General features: G+C 45.8%; 1 protein-coding gene and 1 pseudogene across 2 annotated transcripts in view; both read right to left on the minus strand.

Moving 5' to 3' along the window:
* The window catches only part of LOC308164280 (SANT and BTB domain regulator of class switch recombination-like), a 23,590-nt pseudogene extending 5,965 nt beyond the window's left edge, over positions 1–17,625 (minus strand). Inside the window, exons 1-8 of the transcript in view lie at positions 17,543–17,625; positions 15,170–15,428; positions 12,241–12,299; positions 11,303–11,467; positions 10,917–11,005; positions 10,715–10,825; positions 10,153–10,276; positions 8,505–8,657 (exon numbers count right to left, since the gene is read on the minus strand). The product of the transcript in view is annotated as an SANT and BTB domain regulator of class switch recombination-like (transcript). The remainder of the gene's footprint in view (positions 1–8,504; positions 8,658–10,152; positions 10,277–10,714; positions 10,826–10,916; positions 11,006–11,302; positions 11,468–12,240; positions 12,300–15,169; positions 15,429–17,542) is intronic.
* LOC308163499 (dual specificity tyrosine-phosphorylation-regulated kinase 2-like) lies at positions 2,768–7,708 on the minus strand (the record flags this gene model as incomplete). The annotated part of the gene is made up of 5 exons (XM_080537678.1): positions 2,768–3,047; positions 3,108–3,640; positions 4,879–5,295; positions 5,957–6,302; positions 7,524–7,708. 5 exons carry the CDS (start codon positions 7,706–7,708, stop codon positions 2,768–2,770), a joined length of 1,761 nt encoding a protein of 586 aa, XP_080393804.1.
* Positions 17,626–20,000: the final 2,375 nt, after the last annotated feature.

Raw genomic sequence — 20,000 nt, forward strand, 5'->3', positions numbered from 1 at the left:
GGGGGTAGTGGTGTGTGTGTGTGTGTGTGTGTGTGTGTGTGTGTCTATAAGCAGGCGTGGGGGGTAGTGGTGTGTGTGTGTGTCTATAAGCAGGCGTGGGGGGTAGTGGTGTGTGTGTGTGTGTGTGTGTGTGTGTCTATAAGCAGGCGTGGGGGGTAGTGGTGTGTGTGTGTGTCTATAAGCAGGCGTGGGGGGTAGTGGTGCCCTAGGGGACAGTGAGGTGGGCTGGTGATCAGAAGGTCGTGGATCAATAATTGTAAAAGGAGCTGGACAGGAGTTTCTCTCTCAGCGCGTGTGTGTGTGTGTGTGTGTGTGTGTGTGTGCCACTCAGGCCAGTACGGTGCACAGAGCATTGATCAGACCCCTACTGGGAGCACTGATGGGAAATCTGTTAGTCCATTTCTTTCTTTTGAGCCATTCCTGGGTGGGTTTACTGGGATGTTTTGGGGTCACTGTCATGTTGCATGGTCCACATCCACTTCAGCTTACATTTTCGGGACATACGGTCCCAAAGATGGAACCCCCTTTGATACAATAAAGATTTCATAGTGGATTCTATGATGGTGAGCTGGCCAGGCCCTGCTGCAGCAAAGCAGCCCCAAACCAGGACATCTGCAAGGGTTTCCTCCTTGCACACCACCCATGAGAATCAAACGTGTGCAGTCTCTTTCGGATGGTAGATGCATACTGTGACATCAACTGTGGCAAGAGCGACCTGTAGGTCCAATGATGATATTCTAGGACTGTTGTGAGACTTCTTTAAGTAAGTAAGTAAGTAAGTAAGTAAAGCTTTATTTATATAGCACCTTTCATACAAGAAATGCAGCTCAAAGTGCTTTACAACAGGAATAAGAACATCAAGTGCATCTTGCGGTCTGCATCTTGCGGTCTGCTCTCGGGCTGAAGTTGCTAGGGCGGCCTGACCTGGCCATGTAGGCAGTTGTTTTAAATGTTCACCACTTAAACGTTTTGGTTTCTGGTTTATTTCTAATTGTTTGGAGACTTCCCAGTCTCGTGGGCATCTAGACCCTTCTTCCTGAAGGCCTCAGAGAGCTGTGTCTGTTGTTCCTCTCTTAACCATGTTCTAATCATTTGCACCTGATGTGAGGTGCACTTCATTCTAACTTTAGGCTATTTTTTAAGTAGTAATAAATGTGGGGGTGTGATATATTGATTAGTGGTTTAGTTATAATGAAGTTAAAAATGAAGACCAAATATGTTTAAAACGGTTGTCATGGGGTGTCCTGTGTTCTCCACGTGACTGTATAAAGTATTCCTCCCTGAGAAAGTCCTCTTCTGTCCTCAGCACCGTTAACCATCACCCTCTACCTCCTAACCTCTACCCATCTCCCTCCTAACCTCTACCCATCTACCCCTCTACCTCATACTCTCTACCTCCTCCTCTCGACCTTCGACCCCTCGACCTGAACTCCCCAGAGACAACGGCGCCTCCTCCTCCTCCCCCCCCCCGCCTCCCCCAACCCTGGACCGCCGACTACGCCAGTCTCCATGGCAACCAGTGACTGGTGGTGGGGGGGGCATGTGTTTTACACTACCTCTCGTGTTCCAACACTAACGTTCCTAGCACTCACTATAGAGGTGTGTGTGTGTGTGTGTGTGTGTGTGTCAGCCTGGCAGCATAGCAACCTCTAGCCTCTAGCTAACGATCCTTACAAGTACCGAGGGGAATACTCACATCTCTGTGAAAGAGCCAGAGACGACCCCCCCTTCCCCCAGACAGAGGGATGTTGGGGACAGAAATAGTCGGTCTCATACTGACTCACATACTAGCACCACATACCATCCCTCACACACACACACACACACACACAACACTAATGCCACATTCCGAGCAGACATGCAAGGAACGAGAGAGAGGGAGAGAGAGAGAGAGAGAGAGAGAGACAGAGAGAGAGAGAGAGAGAGAGAGAGATGGAGAACAAGAAGAAGTAGAAGTTGTAGTAGTAGAGGTGCAGGCTTGATTTATTGCTACAAAACATATTTTCTTAATCATTCACCTGACAATGTCAAACAATCAGTGTGTATGTGCATGTGTGTGTGTGTGTGTGTGTGTGCTGGGCCAATAATGTCAGCATGATTGGTTCGTTGTAAAACCCAGAATGCTTTGCTACACGATACACAACAACAGTCATCTTTAGCCCTTTTACGCCCCACCCAGAACACGGCCCTGACAAGGGCAGAGGGGTGGGAGCGTTTAGAGAGTGTGTATGAGGCGGGCGTGAGTGCAGCTGTGCTTTAGTGTGTGTGTGTGTGTGTGTGTGTGTGTGTGTGACACGACGTGAGAACACACATAGGTAAAACATCCACTCATCTAAAGCATTATTATCCACTCACACACAAGAGTTTAGAAAAAAAAGAAGAAACTTCTAGAAATAAAATAAAAGAAACAACCTCAAACGAACCTCACCAAAAGGTCCGTCCGAGAGAAAATCACACAGCCGCTCGATAAAACTTCGCCGTTACAAAAACAACTTTATATCGTCTTTTTTTCAACATCTGTTTAAGTTCAGCTAAAAATTAAAAAATCAAAAGACCTTCAGGTGTCGACACCCGTTTTTGTAGAAAACAACCGGAAAAAAAACAAAAAAACAACCAAAATTAAAACCTATGCTACACTCCTGTCCATACTCCCACCCCCCCACCCCCTGCAGAGAAAGGGGGTTTAGTAGGAGGTAGAGGTGGAGGAGGAGGAGGAGGAGGAGAGGAGGAGGATAGAGGAACTCTCTCTCTCTCTCTCTCTCTCTCTCTAGGAGACCAGTTTAGGCAGCACCGTGCGGAGGGGTATACCGCTCCCCCCCGAGGACGAGTCCCCCATCAGGTTGCTCCTCAGTTTGTTATTCGCCGTCGCCGTGACGCCGCCCACCCACCCCGGTCCCCGGATAGCCAGGATGAAGGGGAAGGAGGTGCTACTGTGGTGGTGGTCCGGGACCCTCTTAGCCCCCAGCCCTCCTCCTCCTCCCACCCCGATCTGGGTGGTGGTCTGGTGGTGGTGGTGGCTGGTGCTGGTGCTCTTCTCCTTGTTCTCCCTCTCCGAGGTGGAGGAGGTGGTGGAGGAGGTGGAGAGGAGGGAGTTGGAGGGGGGGGGCAGGGGCTTGGGCAGGCGGCGGTACAGCCAGGGGTGCCTCAGCGCCTGGGTGGGGGTCAGCCGCGACTGGGGGTCCCAGTCCAGACACTTCTTGATGAAGTCCGTGAACGCCGGGTCCTCGCAGCCCTTCAGCGCCGCGCTCCACTCCTTGCTGCCCGGCGGGCCGTGCATCTTCCCGCGGCGGGAGCGTGTGCCCGTCAGCACCGTGGCGCCAGTCGGCAGGGTGTTGGCCCCGCAGTAGCGCGGGTGGCCCTTGGAGCTGATGAAGTTCTTGGCCCGCTTGGCCTGCTCCAGGACCTTCTGCGGGGGCATGCCCAGCAGCTCCATGACGCAGGCTAGCTGGTCGCCCTCGTCCTCGCCGGGGAACAGCGGGTAGCCCGTCAGCAGCTCCGCCAGGATGCACCCGAAGCTCCACATGTCGATGGGCAGGCCGTAGCGCGAGCCCAGGATCACCTCGGGCGCCCGGTAGAAGCGCGACTGGATGTAGTTGTAGACGCGCTGGTGCTCGAAGCAGCTGGAGCCGAAGTCGATCACCTAGAGGGGGAGAGGAGAGGGAGGAAGAGGAGGAGAGGAGGAGGAGGAGGAGGAGAGTAAGAGAGGAGGAGAGGAGGGAGATGTTAGGGCATCTGTGTGTGGGTGGGTGTGGGTGTGTGTATATCTGGTATACAAAGCGGCTTGCACTCGCAGTGTGTGAAATAGAGAACATAATCCAAGAGGATCTCCAATAAGACTGAAGTGTGTGTGTGTGTGTGTGTGTGTGTGTGTGTATCTGTGTGAGCCTGTATAATTCAACCCCTCCACCACCACCATCACCACTACTGAGCCTCCCAAGGTAGTAACCCTATATTGGTGCGCTACCTTGGCCGGGTCTTCCTCAAAAAACACATCTTAATCTCAAGGGACCTCCAGGGTAAACAGAGTGCAAAAAAACAGCTTCCGCACACTACAATCTGTGCAAAAAAAGTATAGTTTATGAGGCATGCCTGAAGAAGATCTATGACCGAAAGCTTGCGCAATAAACTATGTTTTTTTTGCACAGATTTGAGTGTGCGGATGCTGTTTTGCACTCTATCGATACTCTTCAGTTGCAGCACCTCAGCTAAGTCTGATCACGGATCGGAGTGGTGAGCGGTGGTATTTCCACTATCCTCCAGGTTAAATAAAACGGTTAAATAAACTGTTGGAGTTTTATATCAAATAGACTGAGAATTGAAGTCTGTATCTGTACATTCTGGGAAATCGTAGCTAACAATTCAGTCTGCCTGGGGACTGTGACATTGACTTGTTGCACACTTACTAAACTCTAGCGTTTCCTGTCACCACATTTGTTTGCCAAAATCGGTGATCTCATAAAGGGTGTCGACTTTGTATATAAGGGGGGTGCTCAGAGAAGGAGGGGGGGGCTCTGGGGCTCTGGACTGTAAACTCTAGACTGCTCTCATGTAACTTTATAAATAAAAGGCTTCAAGCTAAGTTGATCAATCACCTTGATGCATAATAATATAATAAGATAATTCTGTGATGTTTTTATTTCCTGTAGTTCTGTTTTATGTGATATTACTATGTCCTGTAGTTCTGTTTTAAATTGTTTATAACATCTGAGGCCGTATTTCCCCTGTGGATTCACCTGCCCTGTGTCCTGATGTAATTTAGCTACCCAGCTAATTCAGGGAGAGTCAATGACTGTCCGTTGTCCCTTTTAAATAAACGAATAAATACATAAGCGCTTAAATAAACACAACAAACACAACAAACAAACCAACCCAAACTACCTTGATGCCGCTGCGGCCCTGCTGCTTCAGCAGGATGTTCTCGGGCTTCAGGTCGCAGTGGATGATCCGGTGGCGGTTCAGCGCCTCCAGACACTGCAGGATGGAGTGGGCGAACTTCCTGACCAGTGGCAGGCTGAAGCCCTGGAACTTGTTCCTCTTGATGAGCTCGTACAGGTTCATGCTGAGCAGCTCGAAGGTCATGCAGATGTGGTTGCGGAAGGTGAAGTTCTCCAGCATGTGCACGGCGTTCATGGTGCCCTGGCGGTCCTGCTTCCTCAGGTGCTCCAGGATGCGGATCTCCTCCTGCGCCTGGCGGTGGACGCGCTTCTCGTTGCGCACCATCTTCAGCGCCAGGTGCTGCTGCAGCTTGTGGTCGTACACCTTGGCCACCTGGCCGAAGCTGCCCTTGCCGATCACCTGAGGGGGGGGGGGGGAGAGGGAGGGAGGGGTTTAGCGGTTGGTTTCAAGGTTTTTTTTGTGGGGGGATACTGTCTGTCTGCCTGCTTGTCTGTCTGCCTGCTTGTCTGTCTGCCTGCTTGTCTGTCTCCCTGCTTGTCTGTCTGCCTGCTTGTCTGTCTGCCTGCTTGTCTGTCTCCCTGCTTGTCTGTCTCCCTGCTTGTCTGTCTCCCTGCTTGTCTGTCTCCCTGCTTGTCTGTCTCCCTGCTTGTCTGTCTCCCTGCTTGTCTGTCTGCCTGCTTGTCTGTCTGCCTGCTTGTCTGTCTCCCTGCTTGTCTGTCTCCCTGCTTCCTGACGTTCTTTCCACTGACACACTACTTGCGAGCCACACGCCAAGCAGCTGCCTCTGTGTGTGAAACAGTGGCGCGTCATAAAGCCTAGTAGCCACAGGTCATCTGAAGGATCGTAGCTGACAGAAATATCCTGAGTATGCTCACAGTAGTAAGACAAAGGTGTCAAAGTTCAGGTATTTAGTGTGTGTGTGTGTGTGCGTACATACGTATGTCTGTGCGTACGTGTGTGTATTTAGCGTGTGTCTGTGCGTGTGTACAATGTGCGTGCATGTGTGTGTCTGTTCGTGTGTCTTTGTGTGCGTGCGTATGTGCGTCTACGCCCTTCTCACCTTGAGGAACTCGTAGCGGTAGGCCAGGTGGTCGTGGGGGACGTGGATGTAGCCCCCCTGCTCGTCGTCGAACCCTCCGTTGTTGTTGCCCCCGGCTACCGCGGGCCTCTTCTTGGCGTTTGGCCCCAGGAAGTAGACCTCCGGGTAGGAGTGGATCTCCGTCTGCTCCAGGGTGGTGAGCTGGGAGCGGTACTGCCTCAGGGCCTGCTCGGGGGTCAGGGGCCCGCACAGCTTGCCCCCGGTCCCGGTCCCGTTCACGCCGCCGGTGGTGCCCACCCCCACGGAGGTCCCGTTGACTCGGACGGGGGCGGACGAACCTTCCGTGGAACCTTTACTGGAGCCCGTGCTGCTGGGGGGGAGGGGGGAGGGAGAACAATTACATTTTACATTTTTGGCGTTGAGCAGACGCCTTATTCCAAAGCGACTTACGATCGATACGTTTGACTAAGCAAGTGAATCGTCAATTCGTCAGTCGTAGCAGGAAGAGTAATCTAGCTCAGGCCCGGCGCCATTGGCAGTCTCCGTGATAGAAGGAACAAAAAGAAAGAAAAAAAGACAAAATAGAGTAGTTTTTTTTGTTAGTTTTTTGTATAGACACTGGAGAAACAGTCGAACCTTATTCAAATAGCTTTTTTATTTTTACTTTTTAAAAATGTAAAAACATTTGACAGTTGGGGCTGTGTTCGTGAATTCGCAAAGCGCACACTGGTTTCGACAACGTCATAAAGGGGCCGAGTAATTTGATTGGACACAAGAGGACATTCCATGAGTGCTGATCAGATTTCCAGAGCAATTTTACGAACGCAGCCACGATGTTTGTGGTAAACCGTCTGAGCCCAGGGTGAATGAAGTCACTCAGATTGATGTCGACATTCTTAAAGTGCCACAGGGTCGTAGACTTTATTCACCAGATAAAATCACCATAAAGGATGACGCTTCGTGTAGTAGTATCAGAGTGCTGTTGCTAGGTAGATAAACCACATAGAACACTTGGCTGGAGGAGGTGGTGATGCTCCTCCGGAATGCTTTGGCAGTTGGTGAGTTAAATGATCTGATACGGAAACTGACATGTATCAGATATCATCAGTATCAATATATGAAACTGTGCTCTGTGGCGTGTGTCTGCGTGTGTGCGTGTGCTCGTTTGCTCAGTGGTGTGTGTGTGTCTGTGTGTCCGTCCGTCTGTCCGTCCGTCCGTCCGTCCGTCCGTCCGTGTGTGTGCTCAGTGGTATGTGTGTGTTCGTCTGTCTGTCCGTCCGTGTGTGTGTGTATGTGTGCTCGTGTGTTCAGTGGTGTGTGCATGTCCGTCCGTCCGTCCCAGTGTGTGTGTGTGTGTGTGTGTGTGTCCATCCGTCCCTGTACGTGTGTATGCTCGTGTGCTCAGTGGTGTGTGTGTGTGTGTGTCCGTCTGTCCATCCCTGTGTGTGTGTGTGTGTGTGTGTGTATCCGTCCCCAGTGGTGTGTGTCCCTGTGTGTGTGTGTGTGTGTGTGTCCGTCCCTGTGTGTATCCATCCGTGTGTCCATGCCTGTGTGTCTGTGTGTGTGTGTGTGTGTGTGTGGTCCTCACCTGTCCACGCTGCGCTCCTTGCCCAGGCCGGTGACGGTGGCTGTCTTGGTGGCCGGCTGAACCCCCACGCCCCCCGCGTTGCCGTTGTGGTGCGCGGTCGTCGTGGAGACGGCGTTGACCTTGCGGTTGTAGGTGGAGTCCTCGTACAGGTACTTGACCTTCAGCTGACCCCCGCGCACGCCCATCTGATCCCTCAACACCGGCTTGTTACCGACCTGAGAGATGGAGGGATGAGAGAGAGAGAGAGAGAGAGAGAGAGAGAGAAATGGTAAATGGACTGCACTTATATACATAGAGTCTTATCCCAAAGCTGCTTTACAACGGCCTCTCGTTCACCCGTTCACACACATTCACACACACACTCGGTGAGAGTGACATCACCACCGAGTGACATCATCGCCGAGTGACATCATCAGAGCTGGGCGTTCATAGTGTGGAAGTGTGAGTGAATAATATAAACAAATATAAAAACATTTTAAACTAGGTGGCTTTAATCCAAAGCGATTACAGATTACAGGTTTACAGGGTTACAGGGTTAGTCTCCCTGGAGTCATTTGGGGCTAAGTGCCTGACCTCAAGGACACACTAGTGGTGGGATTTGAACTCATGACCTTCTGATCACCAGTCCATCTCACTATCCCACTAGGCCACACCGCCACTGCCCACTTACAAATGTGTGGTTCATTGTGTGTGTGTGTGTGTGTGTGTGTGTGGTTCATTCAGTGTGTGTTTCATTGAGTGTGTGTGTGGTTCATTGAGTGTGTGGTTGATTGAGTGTATGGTTTATTGAGTGCGTGTTTCATTGAGTGTCTGTGTAGCTCATTGTGTGTGTAGTTCATTGAGTGTGTGGTTCATTGAGTGTGTGTGTGTGGCTCATTGAGTGTGTGTGTGGCTCATTGAGTGCGTGTGTGGTTCATTGAGCGTTCAGTAGGGCAGTAGAGCTAGTAGCTGTGTGTGTGTGTGTGTAAAGAAAAATCCCACCTTGGGTATACCGGCTGGGTCGAAGCGGAGGACCCTCTGGTTACAGCAGGGGTAGACGCCCATCCCGTGCCAGCCCTGCTCTGCCCCCATCCCTGGGTACATCACACCCTCAGGGTGGTACCGACACTGGGACAGCTCTGCACAAACAAACACCTACCCAGACACACACACACACACACACACAAATAGACATTTTAAATACCTCTTAATGCATACAAATGCAAAAATATACAGTAGAACATACAAAAGTGGGGTGCAAAAATGTGGGCACCCCTGGTTTAAATGTCTGTTACGATTCATCTTGTGATTGAAAGCAAACCTGAACACTAAATGCTACAAAGTTAAACATTTCTGGCAAATTTTAAAGCAAGGTTTTTAAAATGATGATGTGCAAATGTTTGGGAACCCTTTTGGATTATTCTTTGTTACCTTTTGAGAAGATGATTACTAAGGCCCAGACCAAGGTGATTTACTCGTTAGAGCTTCAATGAGGTGAATATAATTCCAGGGTTGAACTATATATTTTGAAGTAACTCCATGCCTTCTAAAGTACCCGATTGCAGTGGTGCTAAAAACCATGGGTTCCTCTAAACAGTTGTCTAAGGATGATGCAAAAAAGAGTAGCAGACACCGGTCTAGTTGTTCACAGGACAACAATACAGCGTACCTTAAACAACAAAGACCTACATGGCAGAGTTGCCAGAAAGAAGCCTTTCCTACGACATCAACACAAAATTAAACGTCTGAAGTATGCAAAAGAAAACCTTGAGAAACCTGAAGCCTATTGGAACAATGTACTTTGGACTGACAAAACCAAAACCAAAATGAAGCATTTGTAGAGAAGAACACCTTGCCAACTGTTAAGCATGGAGGTGGATCCATTAAGCTTTGGGATTGTGTAGCAGCTGGGGGGCACAGGCAATATTGTGCAGGTGGAAGGAAGAATGGATTCCACCAAATGTCAAGACATTCTAGAGGATAATATTCAAAGGTCAGTCCAGAAATGGAAGTTGAAGAGAGGTTGGGTATTCCAGCAAGACAATGACCCGATGCATACCTCAAAATCAACCATGAAGTACCTCCAGGGAAAGACGGATGAAGGTTTTGGAAAGGCCATCACAGTCCCCAGACTTGAATATTATTGAAAATCTGTGGAGAGATCTCAAACATGCCGTGCATGCAAGAAGGCCGAAGAATATTTCTGAGCTAGAGGTGTTCTGCTAGGAAGAATGGGGAAAAATTCCCAAAACAAGAATTGAAAGACTCTTAGCTGGCTACAGGAATCGTTTGCAAGCTGTTAGCTTTAGTTAGCAATAGTTGCCCGAGTAGGAGTTACAAAGTACTAGCTGATAGGGTTCCCAAACGTTTGCACAAGGCCTTTTTACTTGTTTTATTATTTTGAAACTGTAAAAAGTTAAAAAATAAAATGTGATGAAATGTGTAATGTTTAACTTATACCATTCAGAGGTTAGGTTTGCTTCTTTTCACTTAGATATTAATTGTAAAAGTCATTTTGAATAGGGGTGCCCACATTTTTGCACTCCACTGTATATTACATGATACACACATATTCATTGTGACCATGCACTGCTCCACACACATACATACACACACACACACACACACACACACACACACACACAAACACCTGTTGGCAGCGGGAGCAGGTGAGGTGGTTGACGGTGCCCCAGATCCTCCAGTAGACCAACACCCAGGACTTGAGCTCTTCGTACAGCCCGGTCACATACTCATGTACCTCCCAGGTCTTCTGCCTTGGGAGCGATTGTGTTTTTGGTGTTGAGGATAAATAAAAAAACAACAACCTGTTAACACACATGGCTATGACAGGTGTAATAAAAATGCTGTACAATCCTCTCCCTGCAGCCACTGAAAGTAAATAAAGGCCTAGAATATAGAAGCGGGGCTTTAGCGATTCTGACTTTGGTGTAGTTGGATACTATACCATGGCATCCTTAGTTTGAGGGTACCAAACGTTCAAAAAGACCAACATTCTGAAGCTTATGCTCCTGTGGAGGGATGTGCCTACCTCCAATGATCCTTCTTTTGGGGGACTTTTTTTTTCTTCTCACTAGCACCATAGTTGTGGACATTATGGAAGACAGTACCTTTGAATATGGTCTTCTAAGCCTCTTGATTGATAAAGTCAAATGTATGTAGCATATCCATGAACAATGTGGCTAGTCCAGTACCTAGTATGTGTATATGTGATGTCTCCCTGAGGGTCGATGTTAATTTTCCCCGGAACGCAGGAGATCTTTCTCTCCACGTCTTTGGTCAACAGCTTTAGACACAGACCACACCTGTAACAGGGGAGATGCAGAGTGACAGTCATACAACGTTGACAAGAACAGTGCGGTGTCAATGAACGCACACCTCTGGCTCTGAACTCACCTGGTCAGAGTCGATGCGTTACCCTGGGAATCGGGGTTATCGCGGTTATAAGATCAAAAAGACGCTCGATCTTCGTTTGAAACAGTTTACTAAGGAGGTGGGAAAAATACATGAGCATTGTAAACAAGTCATGTCAGGGATTGCTTTTGTCTTGTTTTAAACGACACATCAGTACCTGATCTGTTTCTCCAACTTCTTTGACGATACAACAAGTCTGGCTGAGATATGACACCCTCTCAAATGACACCCTACTCTCCCTTAAAATGCATAACGAGAGTCTCGCGAGACTTTTCAAAATAAGCCTGGATTTTCCTTTAGTGACGTTGATGGACTACCCCCCGGGGCCTCTTGTTACGTAGCCTTCTATCTGTCTCTTTCTTGGCTACCTTTTGAATTGGTCTTTTTTGTCCTTGACGTCGTCGGCTTCATTGTGGTTGAAGAGTTCTGCGATGCGAGCAGCCAGGCTACTGTTGATGCAGTTCATGTTGCAGCCAGGGGGTGGCCACAATAGCGGTCATGTGCTTGTGGTAGTATTGGATGCACTCTTCTACCTGAGAATGGTGGAAACAAACAGGGGTCAATTTATCAAAAACCCTTACTGCACTAAGAACTCTGTAGTCAGTTTAAAAGCCTGAGTAATAGGAGGGTTTAGCTATTTATTATGGTGCCTCCCATATGATCATAGGATGTGATGAGCATTTCACAGCACATCTTCTAATATAATTAAACATTTTAAGAAATTAACCTTCAAATGTGCATTTAAGACTAAATAACAGCCCTAGTCTAAAGACCCCTTATTTTCCCTCTTTATTTTTTAGGACAAGGCCACTTTTCATTAAATGACTGATTAATTTGAGTTTCTTTGAGCACATCAGCACCCAACATAAAGTAGATTAATAATAATAATAATAATAATAATAATAATAATAATAATAATAATAATAATAATAATAGTTTTATTGCCATGCAATCAACTTGTCAGTCAATTGTTTGAATTTGGTATGTTATGCTCTAGGCAAGGGGTCGGCCAAAGACAGCGACCCTGGAGCAATTAGGGGGTTCCGTGCCTTGCTCAAGGACACCTCGACATGTAACCAGCCGTGGTTCAAACCGGCGGACTGCAGACCTTGCGATCATTAGACGCCGGCTCTACCGCCTGAGCCACTGCCGCCCCCTTTATGAACAAAGCTTTATTGACATTCTTCTAACTGACAATATGTTTTAAATCAGTTTAGCTTGGCCTGCTCTCCGGCTTACAAAAGAAAACTTGGGGGCTTAAAAACACTTTATAACAAGGCAACTGAGCTCACGTCACAACACTTACTAACGTGTCCATCTTCAAGAATTCAGAGGAGATCAGGATTGAGATCACATTGCTGGGTTCTGTAACCGACAAACACCACATAACCAACCACAAAACAAACTGCCAGAGACCAACAACACACCACCATTCAAGTCCAAATAAAAAAACGGAGTTAAGAGGGCAACTGCTGGCCAATAGTTAATGAGAAACGCTGTTGTCACTATGGTCTTTGTGTTTAAAAAACGTTTATGGCCGGTTTCACAAACAAGGCTTATGGCTAATCCTAGACTAAAAAAGGATCTTCAATGGAGATTTTACATTGAAAGTGTGATTTAGTCCAGAACTAGGATTAAGCCTTATCTGTGAAACCGGCCCTAAGTTTCTAAATGTAAATGTGACTTAATTCCATCTCGAAACTTATGGAAAAAATAGTTTATGAACAGGTTGATAGGTACCTTACTGAAAAAAATCTGATGTATGAATTTCAATCAGGATTCAGAACATCCCATTCCACTGACACATGCCTTCTCTATTTGAACGACCACATCAACCATGAGGTGGACTCGGGCAAGTACTGCGGCATGGTCATGCTGGACCTCCAGAAGGCCTTCGACACAGTAGATCACCACATATTGTTAGATAAACTGAAAGCAATTGGGTTCGATAGAACATCGGTGAGCTGGATGCAATCCTACTTAGAGGGGAGGGAACAGGTGGTTAGTGTGAACGGAACACTGTCCCCCCCCCTCCCAGTGACCTGCGGCGTTCCACAAGGAAGCATATTGGGACCTTTACTGTTCCTAATATATGTGAATGACATGTCATCAGCATGTGATTGCAATTTGTTCCTGTTCGCGGATGACTCGGCTCTGCTGGTCTCTGACAGGGACATATTGCAGGTGGAAAAAGCGCTAAGCACTGAACTGAGTAGAATCTGCATCTGGCTAGCTGACAATAAACTATCAATACACCTAGGTAAAACTGAAACCATCCTATACGGATCCCCATCTAAACTCAGAAAGGCTGAACATTTTAAAATAAAAGTGGGTAACATTAATATCACAAGAAAAGAGGATATTACATACCTGGGCTCCATCTTAGAGGCAAATCTTTCCGGAGATAAAATGGCAGCAAAAGTAATCAAAAAAGTGAACCATAGAACTAGATTCTTGTACAGGATATCCTCACTTGTCAGTAAAAACACACTGAGGACCCTATCAGGAGCTCTCATTCAATGTCACTTCGACTATGCCGTAACATCATGGTACTATAGAACCACAAAGGCCCATAAAACAAGACTCCAGACAGCCCAAAATAAACTGGTTAGGCTTCTGCTAGGCCTCAACCCTAGGACACATCTAACCGCTGCTCATTTTTTGAGCCTTGATTGGCTACGAGTAGTTGACAGAGTGCAGCAGCTTGCACTGAGCCTGGTCTTCAAGATACGCTACACCACAAAGACACCCAAGTACCTGTCAACATACTTCCAAAAAGTGAACAACGTCCACACATACAACACCAGAGGAAGCTCCACGAACCACGTTCAACCGCGGTGCACCACAAACAAGGGGTTAAACTCGTTTGCAAACTATGCAGTAAAAATGTGGAACGCCCTTCCTATAATCTTAAAGGAGTGCAAAACACTGCCCACCTTCAAAACCACTCTCAAAAAACATTTACAGGAGGCTGCAATCCGTAACTGGACCCTCTAAATCAAAAATCAGATTAAAAGACCCGAACTACCCACTGTACATACTTTGTGTTTTGTCCCCCGCCCCCACCTGTGGTGTATGTCCCCACCTGTCCTACCCGCTGTACATACCTTATGTTTTGTTGTATTGTTCTTCCCATGATGGATGTATGTTTATCTTGTAGATAGTAATAGTTATTTGTCTGTATTATCTTGTAGATAGTACTAGTTTTTTGTCTGTCTTACATGTAACGATGAATTGAGAATCAAGGACCCCAATTGAAATAAGCCAGTGGCTTTCTTGGGTTTTTATCCTGTTAGTTGACCTTGTATGTAATATGTACTGGCATGTACCTACTTCTGCAAATCTTCTAATAAAGTTTTCAATCAATCAATCAATCAGACCTAGCAAGAAAACATAGTCATATCGTATGTCCTAAATCACACTCACTTCATAGTATCAATTCAATATTACATAGGACAGCAGCCGCCTTGCCCAAGACTGTTGCCAATCTTGCCAACCAATTTAAGTGATCGCTCAGACATCCAGGTGTGTATCTATAGTTAGCCAAGTCGTGACGTTAGAATTATAAGGTTCTATCTCCATTTTTGTCCAAATTGATTTTTTTACATAATCTGATCCATTAGGTGTTTATTAATGCCTGTGTGGTGTTATCTTTAAAATGTTGACATGTTGGAGTTAGTAATTCATCAAATACAAAGGTTCCATCTCACAAAACATGGAATGTAAAAACGTTGACGATCAATATCTCTGAACTACCCTAAACGGAGATAGAACCTTATCAGAGTCTAATCTCCACAGACTAAGTCAAACTCCTTTATTTACCCAAAGTCCTTTATTCCAGCTGCACTCCGACTCTACAACCAGGCCCTGCAGGGTGGGGGAGACCTGGAGATGGAACTTTTGGAACTTTTTACTTATTGAGCCTGCACTGTTTTATGTTTTTTTATTGAATGTTTTTCTGTTTTCTGTACTGAATGTTTTCTGCCCTAACTGAGCTGTTTGACAACAAAATTTCCCCATTGGGGACAATAAAGGTTTTCAATCAATCAATCAAAACTCTAATGCAGTACCATATAACGACACCTGGGGTCGCTTGGGTGCGGATCAGACGGTCTGCCTGACCTCCACACACCCCTCTCACCCTAACGGAGATAGAACCTTATCATTCTAAGCTCACGAAGTGATAACGCAGAGATGAATGAACACAGCTGACGTCGTACAGTAGATGTTTTGACCGAGTCTGGGTGACGTCATTGTTGCTGTCGGATACAACGGCGTGTCTCGTAGTTGATGAGCCAGTGGAAGATCTGCACGTCGCAGTGCACAGAGATGTCCACCAGGGGGTGCCACCTCCTCCCAGCGCTGGGCGTCTACAGACAGCTACTCTATGGCGAAGTAGCGCATCTCGTTGACCAGAACAGAAGGTCTCGGGGACACAGAAAGTCCTGCTTCAGGTTCTTGGCCTCGTCACACACATGGATGACCATGTTGGGTCTGGAAGCAGACACACAAATATACAAAGCCATCGATACACAATCAGGTAGTGATAACAACTTGTGTACAGACATCCGCTACATGCATCAACGAATGTTGATGTGAATACTGTAGGCATTCTATTCTTTATTATGACCCAATGATGCACATAGTACCTAACTGTACATAGCTCATAACTGTATATAGCCCATAACTGTATATCTAAACTAAACTGATGTTTACAACACTACCTCTGCACATAACTATATTATTGCATAGTCACCTATCACTACCATTCTTGTTCTATTTATGTTGTGCCCTTATATCACTATTTGCACTTTTGGCTGGATACTAAACTGCATTTCGTTGTATAGTACAAGCACTCTGCGATGACAATCAAGTTGAATCTAATCTAATCTAGTCTAGAGATTAATCTAGAGCCTCCTGTATTGAACTCACCCTTTCCCCTCCTGAGGTTTCTCTCCTTCCTCAACCAAAACCGTGCTCTCTTTTTCCACCGTACAACCGTTTCCTGAAGGGGTCACTGTCAGGCCTGGGGATAACCAACGGAAGAATCAGACCAGGAGGAGTCGTAGCAAGGTTATGAAAGGGTTCAAATCTACTAATTGCATTAATCAGGGTATATACAGGAATCTTGAGGTTAATTTCAATACCCTTTCTAAGACTTTTTAAAGACCTTGTCAATATTTTTCCAGACCTCACCGCCACTTCGAGCTTTAACCGATTACATCAGTGACACCTTTAACTTAACAGTTTTAGTTTGCAATAGACTAGACCACTATCATACAACAGAATTTCCGGTTCATCTTTGTTTTTTAATAAAACTAAATACATTTTTTACTAAAAGTTTTTAGGACTCAAACTCTTTGGACAGAGACTAATTCAGAAAAAGACCTACAAAATTCAAGACCTCATAAAATCGTGATAAGACTTTTTAATACTTATTAAGGGTCTTTATTTTTCCCCAAAATTGATTTATCAACTTTTAATACTTTTCAAGACACCGCGGATACCCTGATTAATAAAAATGAATGAAAAACATTAAACCTCTGAAGGAGTTTCAGGCTATGGGATTCCCTAAAAAAACATGGTATTTCACCAGCAAACTAGCTCCACTATACACAGTAACGGTAATATCCAACCTTACCTGTTAGTGATTGGTCTGTGTCTTCACAAACTCTCCAGTGACGTCCAATAGCGTTGCTTTGATGTAGGTGGACAGGGTGTCGGAAGAGGAGGAGCTTCCTAGCGGGATACATTGGTTGTCCAAGTAGGGGAAATTCCCTGTAGGTGAATCAATCTATGAAAAAAAAGCACTTAACCCAAAAAAAATTGATACAAAAGGTTTTTCGATGGATTCCGATAGTATTGGGCGTGCTAAATAACATACTAAAAGTCGACCAAAATCGACCCCCCAGAAAGCCGCCATTTCCAAGATGGCGTCCCAGATGGCGGTGGAGATATTAAAATGGCTATATCTCAAATTGAGAATATGGTGCAAAGGATTTCTCAACTGATTCTGGTACCTCTGGGCATGTTCACTAACATACTAAAAATCTAGGAAAATACACCTTCCAGAATACAGCCATAGACAGAATACAGCCATAGACAGAATACAGCCATAGACAGAATACAGCCATAGACAGAATACGGCCATAGACAGAATACGGCCATAGACAGAATACAATTCTGTTAAAATATATACACTGTATAGACCTTCACCTACAGCTGGGGCAGTGGGACTATAGATAGAGTACTAAGTACTAAGACAACGAAACGCAGTTCGGCATCTAACCAGATGTGCAACATAGGCGTCGTTTTGGTATGGCAAGGTATGGCACTCGCCATCAAATATTATATTATATATTATAAAATATGAACTATTAAATATAAAAATATTAATAATACGTATAGGCCTACAGCATAGAGAGAGGGAGAGAGCGAGAGAGAGAGAGGGAGAGAGCGAGAGAGAGAGAGAGAGGGAGAGAGGGAGAGAGAGAGGGAGAGAGAGAGAAAGAGAGAGAGAGAGAGAGTGTTGTATATATATAGAGATATTGTATGTATATCTAACAATGCCAACGGCGGTCTCCCAGCAGGGCCCTCTGATGACGTACGCAGGTTGGATGTTGGGCGGGGGGATGTCTGTGGTGTTGTAGAAGGAGCTGTAGTTGGCGTAGTACTCATTCAGCTCCAACATCATGCACAAAATGATCGGACAGCCGGCATTCACATTTTCATTTAGTAGAAAGGATAAAGCCATAACCCTTGGACAAAAATCGTCTATCAAGGTTGCTCCTGATCGAATCATTGATTCTGCACTTCTTTTTCAACGTTTCCTTATTGTCTCCCAAACTGGAGAGCTGTCATTGGAGGAGGTTATGCGTTACGAACTCAGTCCTTTCCCTCCTGCCCTCTTTGAAGCCGGAAACGTCTTCCGCAAAGCTGATAAACCACAACTAGCGCACGCGATCTGTGATCATGCAAGTGATGCAATCCTAGATTCTGTACCAGAAACCGAGCATTATGTTCTTGATGGTGGTTCACTCCTTCACCGAATACAATGGAAGCACGGACAAAGCTATGGTAAAATTGCACAGTCATATGCAGACTTCACCATCCAACATTATGGCTCAGCTACAACCATTGTGTTTGATGGCTATCAGGATGGGCCATCCATTAAAGACAACACACATCAAAGAAGAGGAAACAATATTCATCCCATTGTCAACTTCACTGCTGAGACAGAGTTCTCAGGTAAGAAGGAGGAGTTCCTGTCAAGAGATCTGAATAAACAGAAACTGATCCACATGATAAGTGATGAACTGAAAGAACGGGATTGCACTGTGGTCAATTCACTTGGAGATGCTGATGTAGACATAGTAAGGGCCGCAGTGGGATCATCTCTTCTTCACACCACGACGCTGATTGGAGAAGATACTGATCTCCTCGTCTTACTTCTTTACTATGCACAGAGAGATAGCAAGGGCCTTTATTTCAGATCAGACAAGTCGAAAGCTGATGGCAGTTTTAAAGTGTACGCCATAAACCATTTGAAAGAAGTACTCGGACAGGATGTGTGTTCTCAGTTGCTGTTCATCCATGCTGTGACTGGCTGTGACACAACTTCCCGGATCTTCGGAGTTGGCAAAAAGACAGCATTCCAAAAACTTGTAAAAGGGGATCCTGTCCTTCAGGCTTGTGCCAATGCATTCACTGTACCAAACCAGACAACAGATGTGATCGATGACCTTGGGTGCCAAGCAATGGCTGTCTTTTTTGGTGGAAAGTGCACAGATTCGCTTGCAAAAATGAGATATAACATTTTCAGCAAGAAGGTTGTCTCAGCTTCATCAACGGTAACGCCTGAACGTCTACCACCAACTGAATCTGCTACCAATTTCCACTGTCGTAGAGCATACTACCAGGTCATGGTCTGGATGGGAACAGATGATGGTATAGATGCTCTAGACTGGGGCTGGAACCTGCAGGACAATAGATTTGTCCCATTCATGTCAACAATGAATGCTGCTCCAGACAGTCTCTTGAAGGTCATTCATTGTAACTGTACCACTGCCTGCAAGACACTTCGCTGCTCATGCAGAAAATATGGACTACCTTGTACTACTGTCTGTGGACCATGTCAACTTCATGAATGTGACAATCCACATAACAAGTTTCTCCCAGAGGATCCTGAAGATGATGATGAGTAGGCCTAAAGACCACAATAAGTGGGTCATTTATTTTGTGTTCAACACCAAAGCCAGCTTTCTAGGTTGAATATAATAACCAATTTTAATTTTAGCCAAAATAAGCTACAGGCAGCCATTTTGATGATGCAAATGATGCATTCCTAGCAGATATATTTAGCTAGATATTTTGCTCGTTATTAATGTATAGAGGTGCCAGAATCAGTTTATAAATCCTTTAGATTTTTTTCCCATTTGAGATACAGGCATTCTAAGCTCCCAGTCGTCATTTTGGACACCATTTTGAAAATTAAGCCTCTTCGGAAGGTGTATTTCCCTAAAACTTTAGTATGTTCCTAAGTATGTCTAGGGGTACTTGGGGTACCAGAATCAAATGACAAAATCATTTATATAATTTTTCTATTGACATATACTGTATATAGCCATTTTAAGCTTGGCCGGCCGCAATTTTGGACGCCATCTTGAAAATGAAGCCTTTCTGGAAGGTGTATTTTCCTAGATTTTTAGTATGTTAGTGAGCATGCCCAGAGGTACCAGAATCAGTTAAGAAATCCTTTGCACCATTTTCTTAATTTGAGATATAGCCATTTTAATCGCCCCGGCGCCATCTGGGACGCCATCTTGGAAATGACGGCTTTCGGAGGGGTCGATTTTGGTCGACTTTTAGTATGTTATTTAGCACGCCCAATACTACCAGAATCCATTGAAAAACCTTTTGTATCAATTTTTTGGGGGTTAAACCATATATTGACTCGCCTACTGTGCTCTTCAACTCCTTGAACCTCCTTGCACACTGTGGGTGTCCATGGCAACAACATCCCAATCATGACAACAATTAGTTTCTAATTGGCCCAAGCAGCCCTCA

The sequence above is a fragment of the Nansenia antarctica genome (genome assembly GCF_963989245.1).
Source record: "Nansenia antarctica genome assembly, chromosome: 8".
NCBI classification, from domain to species: Eukaryota; Metazoa; Chordata; class Actinopteri; order Argentiniformes; family Microstomatidae; genus Nansenia; species Nansenia antarctica.